The sequence below is a fragment of the Rhinolophus sinicus genome, linkage group LG13, assembly GCF_036562045.2.
Source record: "Rhinolophus sinicus isolate RSC01 linkage group LG13, ASM3656204v1, whole genome shotgun sequence".
NCBI lineage: Eukaryota > Metazoa > Chordata > Mammalia > Chiroptera > Rhinolophidae > Rhinolophus > Rhinolophus sinicus.
The window spans coordinates 13,639,723-13,659,666 of NC_133762.1; the positions used below are offsets into that span (position 1 = coordinate 13,639,723).

General features: G+C 48.4%; 1 protein-coding gene across 11 annotated transcripts in view; it reads right to left on the reverse strand.

The window, feature by feature from the left end:
* The window catches only part of HOMER2 (homer scaffold protein 2), a 91,428-nt gene that overhangs the window by 16,645 nt on the left and 54,839 nt on the right, over positions 1-19,944 (reverse strand). For all 11 annotated transcript variants that reach the window (XM_019743437.2, XM_074318340.1, XM_074318341.1 and 8 more), the window contains 3 exons: positions 16,728-16,884; positions 8,413-8,544; positions 73-165 (listed from right to left, as the gene is read on the reverse strand). In XM_019743437.2, coding sequence (XP_019598996.1) covers positions 73-165; positions 8,413-8,544; positions 16,728-16,884 — 382 coding nt within the window. The remainder of the gene's footprint in view (positions 1-72; positions 166-8,412; positions 8,545-16,727; positions 16,885-19,944) is intronic.

The window sequence follows — 19,944 nt, forward strand, 5'->3', positions numbered from 1 at the left end:
GTCAAAAGTGACAAGGAACAGAGGCTCAATCACTGATCATACTCGGGTTAGTTTTATGGACAAATTACTCACTTGAGAGTGATTACTTGAGGTCTCGATTTTGTCCTGCGACTTGTCTCTGGCTAGTTTGGCAGCTTCTTTCACCTCCTGGAATTTTTCTGCAAACTGAACATGAAGAACAGTTATTAAGGTTTTTCTTAACCTTATACATGGCTGATATTCAGAACCTGTCTTTATTATTTTGCATTCATTTTAGGCCAATTCTGTATAATTTTACAGAATTGAAAAGAATTTTACTTGAGATTAAAAAGAAATGAATATAAATACAACCAGAAAAACATGAATATAAGCAATGCTTCTTCCAGTAAATACTACTGGCCAGGGTCAAAAGCTATTCAGGCTAGTCTGATGATGATGTATTGAAAACAAACTCATCTGGTTAACAGTAACTAATACAAAGGCAAGAAAAGAAACTTAGCTGTACTGCAGAAGGAATCTGTGAAAATTTTCATCTTCTCTATCAAAAGATGCAAGAACTCTTACAAGTCAAATGCAATGGAAAACAAAAACATCCAAAAAGTTGGGGAGAAGGAACTGTTCTAGATTTTAAAAGCTTAAGATATAAAATGTCAAAATGCAAACCAGCAAAATGACAACATGTAGCCTATGATGAATCCTGTTTTGAACAGACCAACTATAAAAGGCTCCTGGGGAACAAGTGGGGAGATGTGAACACAGACCGGGTTAGATGACATCAAGGAATTATATTAGTTTTATCAGAAGTGCTAATGATGCTGTTTACGTTGGAAAATGTCATTTTTTTAGAGATAAATGCTGAAGTATTAAGGTGTGAAATGTGTTGATGTCTGTAATTTACTTTAAAGTACTTCAACAATAATACAATAGGTGAAGAAATGTGGCAAATGTTAACCACCAGGTGATGTGTACATGGCTGTTTATTATACTATGCTCTCTACTTTTTAAACATGTTTTAATATTTTCATAATAAAAAAATTCTTAAAATCCCAGGGCAATCACATCAATCACTGGCTTATAGTCCCTGACAAGGCAACTGATTTTAATTAGCAAGTACATTGTTCGAACAGAGAACATTCTGTGATAGATCCTGCTGGCATGGCAAAGCAAGAGTGAGCTCAATGTGCTTGGTAAGAAAAAAAAAAAGCTAGCAAGCTGCAAGGCTACCGACATTCTGTGACTTGCTGACGATTCATTAATGTCTGAGTGCAGGCTCCCCTGAGTGTGTTCCCCACAGCGACCACAGTGGTCTGCTTCGGGACCCTTGCCAGACAACAGGCGCTGGTGAACCGCACACCATGTTCAAAGCAGGGAAGGTCAGCCTTTCTGTTCTGGCCTGTGTTGCTCCTGCAGGCCCCTCACGAAAGCCACAGCCATAGGGCTTCATATGTAACCATCCCAAGGCTGTCAGAGCAAAATCACATTACCTGTTGCTTAAAACAAGTGAGGTCCAGCAGGGATGGACAAAGCCCCCCTCCTTCCTTTTAGTGGGCCCCTTACGTAAAACCGTCACGTCATGAATTCCTTGATGGTAGCAGGTCCATGCCTTTCTCTTGGCACCTCCTCTCAACCCCGGCATAAAGCAGGCACAGCTAGTTCAGTGAGCAAATGAGCTCTGGTTCCAGGCCTGTACACACCCCCATCCAGGGTGCAGGCCTAAGCTAAGAATGGCACAGTTCTTCTGCCAGATAACCAAGACTGCTGCTTGGGGAGGTGCTGTGATGAGAGCTGGGATTATTCTGCCCCATCTTTCTGCTTCCTAAGCTTACCTGATCGGGACAACCTAAGGCATCACTCAAAATACGAATGTCACCCTGGAAGAGATTTGGAGCAGCACCATAAGGGCCTTTCAGTCTTATTAAGACATTAAAAGATGCGATTTTTAGAAGGTTTTATTTGAAATGTCTTTGTGCCCAGAATCAACTAAAAGTCAAACATGATTTGAAGAAAACTGTAATGCATGTGGTTCTCAACAGACGCCCCTGCTACTGGAGCCCGGCCTGTGCTTCGCTCAGTACAGTGGGGGCTGGTTCTCTCCCCACAAATACCCTAATCCTTTACCAGCCGCCCAAACCAAAGCATTGTTGTTTTCAGGTCCTTCTCGTACCTATTAGGGCCCCTTTCTCTCATGTGTCTTATTCGAAGTTGCTTGTAAAACCAGATTGAAAATGTCATCGGCTAGCATCACGCTCATTCAGTCAACAAACACGACTTGAGCACCAGTCAGTACTTCAGCGGACACGTATTCCCCCTACCGGAACCGGGCCATGCACCAAGCTGGGAGCTGGGGCGTCATGCACACTGCGTGGGTCCCAGTCCTACTCCTGCCTCCGTGGAGGCCAAGAGTTGAATAGCAGGAGACAGTGGCAGACAAGCCAGTAAATAAAGCCCTGCCAGCTGTGATAGAACAAGTCGCCTCCACACAGAGCCTGGGGCTTCCATTCTCTCTGTCTCTTCCTACCTGACACTGACATCCCCGAAGGGTCCAGACCTTAGCTCAGCTCTTAGAGACTCAGGGCTCAAAGCTCTAGTTCCAATGGGCTCTTCTCTCTTTGCCCCGACACCCGCCAGGGCAGCCCCTCCAGGTGGCCCAGGTGGGCAGACTTACCACACTCTTCCCGTATCTACATGTGAAGGAGTTTAATGGCTCCTTACCACGCATTCCCTCGTTTGCTCCTTACCACTGCTCTGTAGGATGGGAATTCTCATTTACAGTTTCAAGATAAGAAAATGGAGCCCTAGAGAGAGCACTTGAGATCTTGCTCGCTGGCATATGTCATCAGTCTGGGTAAAATAAACTCATAAAAATTCAAAGGAAGAACAAAAAAAGAAACTGGAGCCTTAGAGAGGTTAAGACTTGCCCATGGTCACACGGCTAGTAAACGGTAAACCTGAACTTGGGCCCAGATCTGATTTCCACGTGATCATTCTACACATCCAGTCACCTCCTTGTGCCAACAGGAACACCAAGAGTCCTGCCCACAGCAGTTGCTAACTATTTATCGATTCGATCTTCCATTTGCAAAGAGAAGCCCCATTACCTTAAAATGTAAAGTAGAATTGTACTCACTTCCTCTTCAAAATAAAATGACCTATACAAGCTTTAACTCCAAAACAGGCCACAGGAACCCTTACGGCAAAGACAAGGCCTGAGGAACGGAGCGTCAGATATGGACTGAGTGGCCCAGAGGACAACTTCTGATGTCACAGCTCCTGCAGCTCCATCCTTTAACTGTTCTCCTCAGTTACACATGTACATCAAATCACACAGCCTACAGGGCTTCAAGGTGGTAGATAAATAATAACAGCCAAGAACATCTCAAAAAAGGGGAAAAAGGAATCTCGTCCCATAGGGATGAAATATGAAGGGTGGTTAGAACGTCCAAAGTCTGACTTACCCCTCAGTGACCCTGAGGTACGCTTAGTACTGTCAGTATACAAATGGGGAACAGGCAGTTTCATAACTGGCCAAGGTCACAGTGGGACTGAACACAGGCCGCGTGACGCCAGCACTGGACACTAGTGTCCTATGATTTACCTGCTGAACTGCTACCTGAGCTAAGATGCCCAAACCTGACCCCTAGTGGCCTTTCAAACGCACGCACATGAACCACTGTGAACCTCGGTTTCTACCTCTATAGAGTGTGGAGGCTAATACCACCTCCAAGGATCCCTGGAGAGCCAGAGATGGGGCTTTGCTAGGGATGTGACGGGTTCAGCAAAGGGAAGCGAGGCTTCTCTGGCCTTGATTTGACGTGTTTCTTCAAGTAAAATGACAGCGAAAGCCTTAAAACTGTGAACTTTAGTAAAAGAGCTCCACAAAGGGTGAAGTTATCCATTCAAAAATATTGAGTAGGTGTCTCTATGTGCTGGGGACACTGGAATACTTAAGAAAAACTTGGTTCCTGTCCTCAAAGCCTGTAGAGGACTTTGTTTTACAAGCAAGTGGGTGAGAATCAAAAAGAAAATTTCAGAAATTAAGCTGACAATGTGATGAAGTAAGATAAGCCCTATCAGATCAATTTTCAATAATCACTTAAAAAGATGCGCTATTAGCAGATGCACGATGGAAACAGGCCCCATCATTTATATAAAAATTAGCTTATGACAAAAGAAGACTCATAAATTAATGGGGAAGATTATGTAGTATATGATGATTGAGATAACTTTACTAAATTGGGGTAAAATTAATTTAAGTCCTTACCGCAAACCAGTAGCATGATAAATTATCGATGAGTTAAAGGGGTATTTTTTAAAACCTTAAAAAATCTGCACGCAAACAGAATTGAACATTTATCAAACTTCTGCTTGAGAGGTGAGAGAGTAATTTTCTAAACTTGGAAAAAATAAAAGAAAATCACAAAAGTGACAGATTTTGATGACATAATAATGTAAAGCTTTTGAAAATACAAAAGGGAAAAGACTAAATCAGAAGGAAAACAAGAGCCTGGGGGAACTAGCTATAGCTAGGCTAGCACAATAGAAAAGGAGCCATTCTCTTTAGTACAAAAAGAGTTTGTACAAATTGAAAAGGGAAATATGAAAAACCCAATAGAGAAATGGCAAAATTCACGAATTAAAAAATGCAATACAAAAGCAACGTACAGAAAAGACTAACCAGCCTCACTGGAAATGCAAATCAAAATAATGAGGCCCCATTCTTTGCCTGCTAAGTGAGCAAACACTAAATGCAATTATAATAACCGGGGCTGGCGAGATACTTCGGTAGTGCTGTGTGTTGGTACAGCCCCCTGAGAAACAATCTGGACATATGCATAATGAGTGAAAAAAATGTTCACACCCACTGACCTAGTGCTATCACTTCTGGGAAACTATTCTATGGAAATAACTGAGAATACGAAAAAAAGGCCTTCAAGATATTCAGAAGATCCCAGCATTATCCGCAATAATGCGAAACTGGGAGCAATCCAGACACCCTGGGAGAATGTTCCCCTCACAGACTCCAACCCTCAGAAGAGAAGCACTAGTCACAGAGAGAGTTGACAGACGACTATCCTTTGCTAAATCATCCCTTCTCTCCAAGTCTTAAGATTCATAGTATTTCCCACTTATTATGAAAAGGCACATATGCTTGTAAATTTAGCAAGCACAGTTTAAAAATAATATTTTAAACCTATAGTCCCATCACCTAAAGACAGGCACTAACCACACAAAGTTCTGATATTTTACTATATGTATCTATGCATCTGGTACACATATTTCTTTTTAAAAATAGAATGATACTCTGTATATCTCATCTTATAGCTAGCTATTTTCAAAATTAACAATATGACATTAATATTTCCTTGCAATTATATGATCCATTATATCATCTGAATTGCTGTACAACATTATGTGGAAGGATAAATTGGGGTATATCCTACTGCGACACATTTAGGCTAGGTTGGGTTTTTGTTGTTTGTTTTTACTGTGGTAAATGACGATACAAGGAAAATCCTCATAGCCAAATCTCTGTACTCAGTTAAAATTATTTCCTTAGACTTGATTTCTACAAAGTAAACCCATGGATCCAAGGATATTCAAACCACAAAGGTTTCTGGGGGAGTGAGAGGGTGGCCTAGGGACCCCGGAGTGACAATGGGACCCTAGAAGAACTCTGCCAAGGGAGCTCACAGGGAAGCTGCTGTGGTACCACCTTCTGCCTCCGCCCTCTTGCCATGAATGCAGATGTGATGGAGCTTAACAAGCCATCTTATCACCATGAGGGGAAGGCCAATAATAGAAAAAACAAACAGAACCCACAGAGCTCTCAGACCCCACATCATGGAGCCACTGAGCCAATGCTGGCAACACCCGCCTCTGGCTTCTCTTCTGTGTGAAAAGAATAACTCTATCTGCATAAACACTGCGATCAAGTTCTCTGTGATTTGCAGCCAAAAGCATTCTAGTGAAAAAGTTATCAAAAGAATGATTAATCCCTCCCATTTGAAAACAAAACAAAACTGGCCCTCAAATCGGGTGACAGAAAGGTATAAGACAATATTCTACAAATACACTGAGTTAACAAAGTAAACGTTTGAATTGCAGAGGAAATCATCAAAATGGGTCAAAAGCAAATACCACATGTGTGGCAGGGTTTTATGGCTCAGTCACAGAGCATTGGCGCCCCATCCTGAATCACTCCCCTTCGTGGCAGGATGTGTTTCCTTCTGTCTGCCACGAATGAGATGGAACCAAATCTAGCACGGTGACATCTCAAGGTCAGATGCCAGAAGGAATCTCAACTTCAACAACTGGCTCCTTCTTTCCTTTGCTTCCACTTCCTTTTGTCTCTTTCCAGAAGCTCTTCTTCCTTTTATTAGAGCTTGCACGTCCGCGTTCAACATTCTCCAGTGGGCTGAACATTCACGTCCTTTCCATGGGTAGACAGGCCTGGGACTAGGCAGCTTCTAGTATTTTTAGAAAGCCTATCTAAAGAGCAGAGCATGGCCCCGTAATACTTTCTGGGTTGTGGTGTAAAGCAGCCCTTACAATGCAGGCAGTACAGATCAAGGTATCTATTTTGCTTCCGGGGGTGCAGAGAGAAGTGTGTATGAAATGTTCTCAAATGAGAATATCCACACTGGTGTTCCTTTTTCTAGCCTAGTTACCGTGTTTGATTACCAGGTCGCCTTTCAGATCTGTGGGTGGTTAGTCTGTGGAGTCAGGAATATCCAGCCACAGTTGTCCCCTCAGCAACATGCCTCGAGAACCCTTCAGGCTCAGGCTCCTCTTTGCCAGCTAATTGCCACTTGTGGAGACTGCCAGCCTCACTTCACAGTAATTTATCAGCGTGTGGCTAATCTTCCCTTCAAAGAGAAGGGCAAGGTTGATTTGAAACATTCTGCACAAAGGAGACACCTGAGTGCTTTTGTGGTAAGTCTCTGGGACAATGGCAGGCCACTGTCACAGGGCAGGGACTCCGGCGCTCGAAGGAGATGGAGTGACACGGGAAGACCAGGCGCTCCTCACTAATGAAAGGACATTTTCCTGTGTCTGGGGGAAAGCACACGTGGCCACACCGGGAAGAAGGTACAGCTCAAGGTCTCCAGTTCTCAGAAGCATAAACAACTGAGCTTTCGCAACTTGTTCTGATTTTTGTTTTGAATTCTTCCTTTTTTCAAGTCTGTTCAGTGAAACTTTCCCCTTTATTCTTCCGAGATACTTTGATTCCTCCAAAGATTGAAGAAGTTGTTCCAGGCAGCTGGCAGTGATTCTCTCAGACCATCTGGGCGTCTGTGAACTCCAGCCCTGGGCGGGACGAGCCAGCGCCATCTCTGACAGAAGCTTCCCCACCTCATCCTTCCCTGCAGTTTGAGGCTTCAACCCCATCAGCCTGGACATGAGGCAGGTGTGGGAAGGGGCCGCTCGGCAGGCGAGCAGCTGTCCTACCCCCCGTCTCCCCCACCAGGCACTAATTCAGGATAGAAACGAAGGCAGTCCCATGGCTCGCAGACAGAGGTTCTAGTATTATTCTTCTAAGAAATCATCATCATACTTGATTCCCCTTGATGTAAATTCTCCTGATCCTCACAGCACTCTTTATTTCAAACAATAGCATCACCATCCATCCTGGGGCCTGGATTTTCAACTCTCCCTTGGATCTGAGATACTCGGACATTCTTCCAGTAAGTTCCCGTGTCATGGAAACTAGCCAGTCTTGCTCTTAACCAATGCGTTCTTAATAACTACACAGGACTCCCCCAGCACCCTAAAAGGGACCCTATTTTCCTAAAACAAGCTTTCAGCTCTTTCCATCATGTGGGTGAGGGCGCTCAGAGGCCATCAGTTTGTTCCCTGAGACCCTGGGGTTTGAGTCTGTGGTCAGTCAGGATGTGCTCTCTGACACCTCTCTAACCGTCCACAGATGGTTAGACCCCTTGGAGAAGCGAATCAGAACTATGCGCACGCACGCACACGCACGCAAGCACACACGCATACACACGCACACACACACATGCACACACACCACTGTGTGGCATCTTAAAGGTTGTGGGGACTCCAGGTTAAGAACTGCTGTTAAGTGTCACCTTATCCCTCTGTCTAAGGGCTCCAACCAGAGGGTCCCCGACGTTGATGGCTAACACCCAGGGCACAGGGAGTAGGGCTGACACGTGAGGAGGAAGGCAGAGCTGCTTCCTGCTGCTGCGACCTCAGGCTCTGACGTGGCACGTGTCGGATGTTTTCCCTCCCCCAACGACACCCCATTTTCAAGGAACCTGGCATTTCTAAAAGGTCACTGGGTTGGCAGCCCTGTGGTGCCCGAAGGGGCAAAACCAAAGGCAGAGAGGAATCCTGCAAGGTCCCTCAGCGGGCAGTGACCAGTGACAAAGCCTCCGACACAGCACGTCCTGTGCTGTGGAAAACACCACATACCTTTGTCAGCTGCTGTTCTGACGAAAACCCCAAACCAAACACCGTGTTGGCTCTGCTGTCGGCCCACTGTCCAAACTTCTGCGACGTTTTGGTGAAAGTCATGTTGGGTGTGATTGTGCTGTTTATAATCACCTGCAGGGAAAGAGCCCAGAGAGCAGAACGTCAGCACTGAACGAGACACCACAGCGGCTGCTCACACAGTCTTCCGTCGGCAAAGCCAGGACCAAACGCTTAAAGCAGGCCCTTCACTCTGGTCCCTCGGTCCTGACTTCTTCCTCTTGTGGCTCCTCCCATGCTGAGTCGGATACGCAACCACGATGTGGGGCAACGTCAGATCGTAAGTCATCAGTGGGAGAAAGCCTCTCGAAGGAGAGTTCCCAAAACTGCTATTTATTTCCCCAAAGCTGCCAGGCACCCAATTGCCCTCAATGGCCAGCCATGTCACACGTTCTCTGAAGAGCTGCATGCTGTACCCCTTTTAGCACCTGGAGCCCCAGTGTCCAGCTCAAACAACTTCAAGTGTCCATAAGCGATGGGGCTTGCTGCTTCCCAGCAGGAAGAAAAAGATACACCCCAACTGGGATCCTGTGTGGACCATTTAATTTATGAAGAGACTGATGATACAGGTGTGAGCTGGGTGGAGCAGAACTGGAAGGGACAGTACAGGGACCCAAGGATGAGGGGATGAGTAGGCTATAGAATGTGGAAGGAGAGAGTCATGGAAGGAGAGAGACTGCTGTGACAGGAGAGGTGGCCTTCTGTGGAAGGATGCACCAGCACATGGGGACCGCAGAGGGGGCATCATATAAAATGAGAAGTAAGCCTCGCTCGGAGCCCCAGGACCCACCTCCTCACCCACCCCCAGGAGGGCCCTCCTACCCACACACCTGCACTGGCCACTGCCGATCTCGAACAGACAAAAGGTCTTTCACTCCTGGAACACAAATTCCCAGTCTTGCAGGAACGCTCCATGCGAATTTTGAAATGGGGTCCTCTGTCTTCCCCACTCCTTACTGACAAGCCTGCTCTGCAGGGTTGGGGAGGGGTGTTGCTTTGATCCTGGTTCAGCACAGCCACCTCTCACTGTCACCAGCATGAAGGTGCCCAGGCACTTACCAAACACGACTACACAGTCCCACAGTGGGAGGTCAGCCAAGAACATAAAGGGAAGCCCGCTCCCTTCACCGTGCTGCTCTTGCCACCCCTCAGGCTGGTTCCTGCAGGCGTTGCAATGCCCTGGCTGTCTCCTAACAGCTCACCACAGGCTCTGGAAGTGGTGGAGCTGCCGAGACCCAAGGGGAGAAAGAAAGGGGAGGAAAGCCATCCCTTCCATCCACACGATCCTTTCCATCACCGGCTCACCGGAGGTAGCTGTCTGAACAATCGTTCAGCCCCTGACAGGCCCATCGCTACAATTAGTGAGACAAACGGCTGGCTGCTCTCCCAGGAAACCCAGTGCACTGACCTTCCCAGAAGCAGCAAGACTGACAGTGAGAGCAATCATGCTGTCAGACAGTCTACCCAGACCTCTCCCTCCACTTCCCACTGACATGGCAACTCCAGCCTGTGCAAGACGTGGCACAGCCTACCAAGACTAGGTCCTCCTGGAAAGCTGGACTTTTCCAGAAGCTTCTAAGGATATGCTCCTGTGTGCGATCCTCTCATGTCCCCAAGTCATTTCCAGCTAACTGCTCTCGTACCTGGAATCCACCTTAATGCTTCTGTTTCTCTTTGAGGCTCCGACTCATTACTGACTTCCACCCTCCTCAGCATGAATGGAGGAGTGAATTACAGTGGTCACATATGAAACCACCTTTTGTCTGCCCTGGGTCTACGGTGGTGAGGACCCCGGCCAGGCGTGTGTGTAGGAGGAATATCCTGGGGGTGGGGGTGAGGAGATGGGACCTGAGGGAGGCTTCATCCTGGTGAATGGACCCGTTTCGTGAGACTGGTCGGATGAGGCCGGCTGGGTTTCACGGACGTAAGTTAGAAGCGCCATTTCACTACTAATGCGGAAACGGCACTGCCATCACCAGCACACAAGTGTATGCACCAAATTCAAAATATGTCTGATGACGGCGAGGGTGGGGTGAGGATGTGGGGTAATGAAAGCTCAAAGACTGGTAAAACCACTTTGAAAAACGGTAAGGCTTTCTCTGATAATGTTCAACACGCACGTTCTCTGCCACCTGGTAACTCCCGTCCTAAGTGTACACCTGGAAGAGAGCTTTGTGTAGGTAACCCAGGAGACATGGGTGGCAATGTTCACAGTAGCAGTGTTTGCAGAAACGAATGCCCACCAGCAGCAGAATGGACCGACCGTGCGACAGTCATACCATGACCTACTACCCAGCAGGGAAGACGAGCCAGGTGCAGCCATCGACACGGATGAATCACGAACACTTAAAGCAAAAAGAAAGAAAAGGAAGTCACGAAGAAGACAGACAGTAGGGGTCTCCAGTATGCTTCTCTTTACATCAAAGCCAAAACCACACAAAAGGACGTAACCCAGTATTTAGGACAAGGGTCCACGAACTAGCACAGCCCTCTGGCCAAATCCACCTGCAGTCTGCTTTTATAAATAAAGTTTTTGGCACTCAACCACAGCCATTCATTTACATACTAGGCCATGGCTCTTTTCTTGCTACAAGAAAAAAGCTGAATTGAATAGCTGCTACAAAAACTGTATGATTGATATATACATATATATAAAATTACTATCAGGCCCTTTAGAGGGAAAGTTTGCCAACCTCTGGTTTCGGGATCTACACCCAGGAGGCAAGATGACAAAGCAAAGCACGGGATACCTAATACCAATTTCAAGAGAGTGGGGTATGGGAAGAGCACGTAGGGAGAGGCCCAGAAAGGACCCTGAAAGCCTAGGACAGGATGGAGTTCCTCACCTGGGTGGTGAGTACGTGAGTGTTTATGTTATTACCGGACGTTCAACAGTACAGGTGAGCAGTTTAAACTACACAAAACTAACACAGCTGTGAGGGAGGCTCGTCTTCAGTGAGCTGAGGCTGGTGAGAAGAGGACATGGTACCCTGCACACCGGACGCTGGAAAACTGTGCTGGGGACAAAGGAAGTGGCTGGAACTGTGGATTCTGGAGTCAGAAGGCTATGGGGTCACAGGACTGGAGGATGTCACCCAGCAGGAGGGGACAGAGGGACAAGAGAAGAGGCCTGGGTAGAAGGCATCCAACAAGAGCAGGAGGAGTGAAGGTGGTGGGGTCAGTCGGGAGGGGACCAGAAGAGCGCGGCGCTGAGTGTCGAGGGGGCACGCCAGGGGTGGCAAATGCAGCAGGATGAGAAGCGGTGCCTCCCTGGGGAGCAGGGAAGGTGAGGGTGGGGACAAAGTGAAGCCCAGAGGGTGCTTTGGGTGAAGCTTTCAGGTGGGCTCCTCTAGCCCACACACGCCCCTTCCTCTTCCACAAGTTATCGCTGGAACTTCCATAGAGGAAACCAGACTGCTAGTGACACATGCCCTGGCTCCTGCCGAGCACCGGTCCGTGTTTTCAGAAAATGCACTAAACATACATGACAAGAGCTACTTGGAAGAAGCACAAAGCTAAGCTGCTTCAGTCTCTGGTCCTGCTCTGAACTTCAGAGGAGACCGCTTGTCCCAAAATGGGAATCAGGCCTTCCGGGTGCCTCTTCCTGGAAAGTGTGCCCCAAATCCAGGGAGATGGAGGTTGGAAGAATGTGGAAGTTTCCCACAAGAGGCTGGGACAGAGTTACAACAATTAAGAGACGTTGCGGGCTTCCAGGGTAGGCGTTAACAGGTGCTTTTTTTCCTTTGTTTTTTACCACAGTCAGGGAAGAAAAGAAACCAACACTCACTGAAAACCTACTGTGTGCTAAGAACCTTCCATATGCTCGCTGCATGAACAGAAGGCACCTGTGTTTATGCAAAAGAGGAAACTATAGTGATGGGCGGAGGAGGGGACCCTGACTGTTCTTGAAAAGGATTCCACATTCCCAGAAGGAAATACCACACGAGTCAGGTTTCAGAGGCATATCCGCCGAGCTGGCACGACTAGGCAGTATTGGCTACACAGTGGGTGCTGCTAAATAACTGGAGAACGGATGACCTCTAAGGTCTCTTCCAACAGAGGTTCCTGCTCTCCTATAAATAACTGAGAACCAAGGGCAGCGGAGCCATCCAGAGCCCCGGGGAGAAACACCTGCTCCAGGCAAGTCTCATCCATAGGCGCAGGCCCTTTCTCCCCAGGACAGCAGTGATTTACTGGGCCTGTCAGGAAGCCAACACACAAGGAAATCAAGGGTTGCGATGGCTCCACTAAAGAACACCCTGGAATGGGCTCCTTTAGGATGGGGTTGGCGGTTCTGCCCCCAACACGCCATGAACCACACAGCTGCTGGCACTGTCATGGCTCACATCAGGGCTCCGTGAAGCTGGGTTTGCGAGATGCCCTCATGTGGCTTCCGTCTGTCCACGCACAGGGCCGACCCGGGGTGACTTCTGAGATTCTGAGCCTGGTTTCCGCTTGGTGGTGACCCGACCCCTGCCCACTGTCCCTCTATGGACACGGCACACCTGCTGCAGGCCAGGCCTGACACATCACCCACTCACTGCCCCACCCACTTCGGGGGTGTTGCCCACTCTGGTTTGGTGCTAGGACTCCAAAGACAAGCCAGGCCTGGTCCCCAGCCCTAGAAGCGCAGTCGCTGGGCAGCCCTGTGCACAGACATGGAAGGGACTTGGAGGTCGGGCAATGCTGGGGCGACAACCACGATGTCCCGCGCTCGTGCCCTGGACAGCAGCTGGGACTGCCATGGAAACGCGTTATCGGAGAGGAGGAATCGCCCTGTTGTTTCAGGAAGACGCTCCTGGGATGAGTGGCACCCGTCGTGCTCAGGCTTGAGGAGAGGACTTCCCGCATCCTTCCCCAAGGAAACACGAGGTGGCTGTGCCCTGTGTGGAATGACAGCTGCTGGAGCTGCTGGCGGCTCCTCCCTTCTGCCCATGGTTGACTCAGCAGCTGAGTTTGCTGTGGCCTCTGCTCCCAACGACCTCCAAGTCCCTGCCACAGCAGCAACTTCTTACCGAAGCACGTCCCCTCCTGCCCCAGGGGGGCATGGAGCAGGCTTCCTGTCCAGGACAGTCTCCGCCTTGGGAGGAACAGCTGGCCCAGAAGCACCAGCAGAGGCACCAGGTCACGGATGGGATGAGGCCAGGCCAACAGAAAGGCAGGACCCGGGCCCGAACCTGCCCAAGGGCAGAGGAGCAGCCCATGGGCCAGGACACAGCCCAGGAGGCTAAAGCTCTGACCATCTGTCATCTCGGTTCAGAGCAACACGTGGAACCGAAGGCCTAAACCAAGGCGGGTTGTCCCAATGTGGTGGGACACAAACTGGGGAAGCTGGGGTGGGGCAGGGGTGGGCACAGGCAGCAGACAAGAGCAATGCTTCAGCTCAATGTACTCTGCCCTATGTGGGTCCCGTGGAAGGAAGGAGATCCGTCTGGGTTACGCAGGCGGGGCGGACGCTGGGGCTCAGGGTTTAGGAACTTGGCCTTGGGTAGGGAGGGGGCAGCTGCAGAGACGGGGCAGTGGCAATAGCTGCTATCACCTGGGGAGGTCCACTTCCCCACAGCCCACCTGGCCTCTGGAGCAGCTGGAGGCACAGGGTCTGACCTAGACCCGGGCTGCTGGTTTTGCAGGAGGCCGCTCGCCAGCTCTAGGGAAGGTCCAGCAGGGCTGAGATGGCACTGGGACCGCCGTCCAGTGCTCTGTGCTCATTCTCAGGGCAGGACACTTGCTCCCACACCTGGGCCCCAAGTGCCAGTCACAGTAATTAAACACTTGGGCCCGTCCGTCCCCATGTCCCCACATTCCCCCGGGCCTTCTGCTCCTGCACAGAACACTCCTTTTGCAGAATGAGGCACCGCCACAGCTCTTGTGCCCCCGTGGGTAAGACGGGAACTCTGGGTGGATCCAGGAAGAGCAGGTGGCCAGGGGCCACAGGAGGGGTGGCCTGAGACCCTTGGTCTCCACGTCTGAATTCCAGGGGTGCCCCATGGCCTGGGGTTCCGATTCCCATTTAAGTGACTCTGTGACTTGCTGTAGCCCACACTGAACCTGAATTAGCCTTATTCTGCAGCGAGGGGCCAGCCCACCCTCCTACACCCGATTTCTCAGCTTGCTCATTTGGCCCCAGACCCCAGCACGGCACAGCCTTCAGGAACTGCAGAGCCACACCGTCCAGTGGCTGAACTTACACAAATTACTAAAAGCCCAGCTAATAGGACTGAAGCACTTTCTTGAAGAAAGTCGCTTTATCTACATTTAAGCCCCATATATCCGTGGATAACTCAATGACAACAGGGCAAACTCGTCTCACGGGTGGCAGGTGAACTGACAGAATCTACAGATAAAAGATGGCAGGTTGGCTTCATTCTCCACCCCTATCAGGGCACCCTGGTCGTAGGATAATGCAACTGCGGTACCACCACGTCTCCCAGAAGAAACAAATAAACATACTCGATCCTCCAACACAAGTGCTACCTTCCAGGCACCGTCACGCGTCGTAATGCTCCCCAGAGCCCTGCCTCGTCTTACCGTCCTGCTTGCGGAGATGAGAACACCAGTTCCTGCGTCTCTCTAGACGTGTGGGCCAGACCAGCCCTTCCACCTGAATACCCTGCCTGCACAGTGTGCTGTCAGGACACACTCCTCCTCCCGGCCGGGGGCAGCCTGCTCCAACCCGAAGGGCAGGGAGATGGAGTCCGAGGCACTGGGCATAAGCACCCGTGTGCCAGGCCAGGTCACTGCCTCTCCTTGCCCTCAGCTGTACAATGAAGACTCCAGGCTCCCTTCCTGAGGAGGAGGAAGGAAGCAAAAGAGGAACATAGGTCCAAGCTGCCTTCATCTACAGTCTCCACGATGCTGAGAGCACAGAGGGCGCACTTAGAGAACACAGGCTGAGGGGAGAGTTTTGCCTTAAAACAGGGAAACTCACCAAGAGATCGGGACGCACCAGAAGGTTCTCACACCTTTCCTGGGGGAGAGGGGGTCTTCAAATGGAGGCTTCCCATGCCTTCTGCTCCATGGTTGTGGGTTTGTGGAGGGAGGAACTGACAAGCAAGCTCCATTCTACTACCCAGCCCCCAGCTCCCCCGTTTCCGACTGCCTAGGAGTGCTGACCATGAGGCAGAGGGCGGGACAGACTGCAGGTGGGAGAGGAGGCCAGTTGGAAGGCTACTGCAATGATCCAAGCGAAAATGTGCCAAGACAAGAGTTATGGCCTTGAAACAAAACATTAGGCATCAATGTGAGACACCGAAGACAGATTCCTCTGACCAACTGAAAAAAGAATGACTCTATGCCCTTCCTCCTTCCTTTCCTTCCTCTCTCTCTCTCTCTCTTTTTTAGCCCAAGTGATTGGGAAATGAAAATGAAGAGGTGGTTTAGAGGGGAAATAGGAGAATTCAGCTTCAGACAGTTTGAACTTCAGGTGACAGCAGATAATCCGTGTAAAAACGCCCAGCAGGACGAACACAGTTTAAAGACAGAAAAGAACTTATAAAGCAACAAGTTTCCTTTTTTTCTTTTGTAAACTTGGTGATACTTCTATTGTTATCCCTGTTTTTATTGTGCTCTCATACTAATGTAGCACAAACACTGAGGAAGACAGCAGAATAATGGAAGTACCAGGAAAAAAATTATTTCAAGAAATACTCCAAAACCATTTATTAAAATTCAACTCCCATGCCTAATAACACCGAAACCAGACTAGATATGATATCCAGTGCTGGCGGGGGTGCAATAAACTGGAAGAAAGATCTCTTTGGACAGCAATCTGGCAATATCCGTCAAGAGCCATCAAATGTTAATATTCTGACCTATCATATTATTTCCGGAACCTATCCTAAGGAAATGTCCAAAAAGAAAGCAATTAGGCATGTGATAATCAAATGAGGGTACTTGTTGCGTGACGATGCTCATTACCTATAACAGTAAAAAACTGGAAGCTACGTAAATATCTAACCACGAAGGGACAGATTAAGAACATTACAGGGCCTGGGAGGCATTATTACACCGGCATTGAAATGCTAGTTATAAAGACAATATGGCAACAGGGAAATCTTTTTTCACCCCTTCATTTTCCGAAATTTTAAATGGGGAAAAAAAAAGCAGGATATGTGCTTATACAGACATTATAACAATAACATCTGTGTTAAGCTGGCAGCACAGGGGTGCATCTTTTTCCCTCCACTTTTTAAACGTATCGTATCGCTTTAGATGCGAACTAAATGACAGAACTGGAAAGGTGGCGGGCGGGGTGGTACCTTAGCTCCATCCACACTGATGATCCGATAGCTGTTCCTGGTGACATCGTAGAAGTAGGAAACGGTGACCGCCTGCTTGCTCGCAGGCACCCAGTTCTTCTTGGTGGTGGGGTCAATCTGGAAGACATGTGCTCGGGTGGTGAAGATGGGCTGTTCTCTGGAAGAGAGAGATGGGCGCGTCAGTTGATGAAACACGACTTGATGTATAATTTATGATTTCTAAGCCCTCCACGGCCCCCAATGATTTTAATAGCATATAGGGGAAGATACATATGCATGAGGACAATTAAAATAAGAAATGAGAAGAGGAGAAAAAAGACACCAGAGAAGTTACTGAAACTGAACACCCTGAGGCTGCAGAACAATTGGCTGACTAAGCGATTTGCTTAAAACGCAGCAGCTCCTCGTCCAGTTTTTGCATCCCGTCAAGTGTCCTATTCTTTCCCTGACACCCTGTTGGCATTTGTAGGATTTTGCAACAAATCGAGTTTGTGAGGTTCTGCAACCATTTTAGGATTTTGCAAACCATTTGCAACTTCATATTCTATTTCTATTCAGTCCTTCTCAAATTCACAGCTTTGTATGAGTGATGCATTCATTTGTAATTGACCAAGTTTTATATTCCCAACTTATAAACCTTTTGAGTTTTACGTGAAAGTCATCAAACCTATCTCTTTTGCTATTCTTGCTTCTGTTTTGTTGCTTTTTCACTCCACCTGCCTGAAAATTCTTAATGCGATTATTAACCATGTTAGCACGTTACCTGTTTCTGTTTAGTGGGGAATTAGTTAGATCTTGACAATATGCATTAAAAGACAAGGCAGATGTATAAAAATTGTAATGGATTTCACTACATTTTATATTTAAAAGTACCTATTTAACAAGGTAACAAAATGAAACTGACTCATTACGAAATACTTATTTTTGGAAAAAGGGTCTTCGGGTAACCTGGTTCAATATCCTTTTAAAAGTGTTCCAAATAATATAAAATAAGGAAAAAAAGGCACTATGATGTAAAAATCATTCCATCATTCATAAAAATGCTACATTTAATAAGCACTTATTAAAGATAAAAAGTTAATCAAAAGGTAATTTACAGAAATTAATTTTTGTAAATCCTTACAATGTCAAAAGAGACAAGATAACCAAATAGGACACCCAAGTGGAGACCAAAAAAAAAAAAATCCAAACGGAAAAGTGAAGGTTAAGTGTTCTGGTCTCTAGAAGGAGTGGCTTTAGACAAAGCAGGTCTGAGCCCATCCTGCCTCTACAAGGCTCATTACTGGGAAGAAAGCTCTTTCTAAGGAAACTTTGTCCTAGAAAAGCAATGTGCTATTTGAGCCCCATGCAAGGGATGCTGAACAGCACTGTGAAGAGCAGCACCAACCATCAGCTGTGGCTGCAGAGAAATGCAGAAACCTTTTTCATGACTATTTGTCTCAGTGAATGAAGCCGAGAGCATGCCACCCGTGCCCTCTCAGTGCAGCTGTTTGTCGAGGCCGGCTTTCCAGAAGAATGCACAGAGACCAGTATTCCTTGCCCCTGGATCTTTCCTTCTAGATCCAGGGAGCAGGACAAGTGCCCCGGGGATGTGGATTACTAGGCTGTTTCTCTCCCCTCACCGGTGACCACCCACTCAATCCTAAACAGGCAGCCTTCCAGCGGCAGGGTGACAGCTGTAGAAACCAAAGGAATAGTGTCACTGAAATTTCCCACAGCTGTTGTGGAGAGGGCAGCCCATGGGGAGCATATGAGCACATGAATACAAGCCCCCTCATCAAGCCCACACGGGCCATCCAACATCTGGACCCCCAGCTGTGCGGCGGCCAGCCCGGACACCACGTTTCGCCAATTATCCAAGGACCCCACCACAGAGGAAAACGCTACTCACATGGTGTTCTGCTGCATATGTGAGACGAGGGAGCGACGGAAAGGGGAGTCAGATAGAAGAGGTTTCGAAAGAACAGAATTATGCTAAAACATCTGCCCCCCTGTCCAGAGCACTCCCAGGGAAGGGGCGTGCTTTCAGACCTCGTGTCCTCCACTCCAGGGAAGAGAGATGGGATCTGGGTTTTAGCACCCTTAGGCCTCCGATAGCAATTAGCTGGGCACTTCCACTAAAAATACAAGATCCCTGGCCCCAACCTCGCTGCCAGGAACCTGGCTCTTTAGGGGAGGCGTCTGAGGAGCTGGGGAGATACTCACATTAGACATTATCAGATGAGTGAGAAAAAAATGGAAGAAGTGACAGCTATAGCTGGCATCTCTCCTCCAAAATGACACAGCTGACAGTGAATGACATACCCTGTTTCCCTGAAAATAAGACCTAGCCGGACCGTCAGCTGTAATGCATCTTTTGGAGCAAAAATTAATATATGTAAGACCCAGTCTTATATTATATTATATTATATATTATATATTACATCACATCACATCACATCACATCACATCACATCACATCACATCACATCATATATTATATAAGACCCGTTCTTATATTATAGTAAAATAAAACCAGGTCTTATGTTAATTTTTGCTCTAAAAGGTGCATTAGAGCCGATGGTCCGGCTCGGTCTTATTTTCGGGGAAACATGGTAGACTGACTCCAGAATGTCCTCCCACAGCCCACAGGAAACAAAGTGGGACCAAGAACAGGATCTTTGGGTGCAAAGGATGGGGAGAGGGGCAAGGGGAGGCAGAGGTGCTCTGGTCAGGAAAGAGGGCAGCTGTGGTGGCCAAGCTGTGACCTTCTGCAAGCACCCCATGTGTCTGAAGCCCACAGGAGTGAGAAAGTTAAAAAAGCAAAGCAGAGAGAGACAGAGTAGAAGGGATGGGGGACAAGAGAAGATGGCAGGGCTTTCCGGTCAGAGAGAAGCAAAAGCAGTGGGTCATCTGCTTGGCACGATTCCGGTCAAAGTGAGCATGGGGCAAGAAGGGCCCATCGCCAAAGCTGCCTCCTCGGGTCTGGGGATGGACCGAAGCCATCTTGGGTTGCCCTTGGGACACCAACCAGAAACGCAATTTGTTGGGAGAGCACAGTGGGCTCAGCCGGCCACACCCTCGGTGGCTGTAGCCCTGGTCACCACGGTCAGGCCTCTGTAGGGAAAGTGGCTGCGCCAGTTCGGGGAGAGGTACCAGACATGGGAGGGGAGCTGCAGGGACTCCCGCAGCCCCACGCAGAGGGAGGCGCCACGGGAGGAGCCATGGCCCTTCTGAG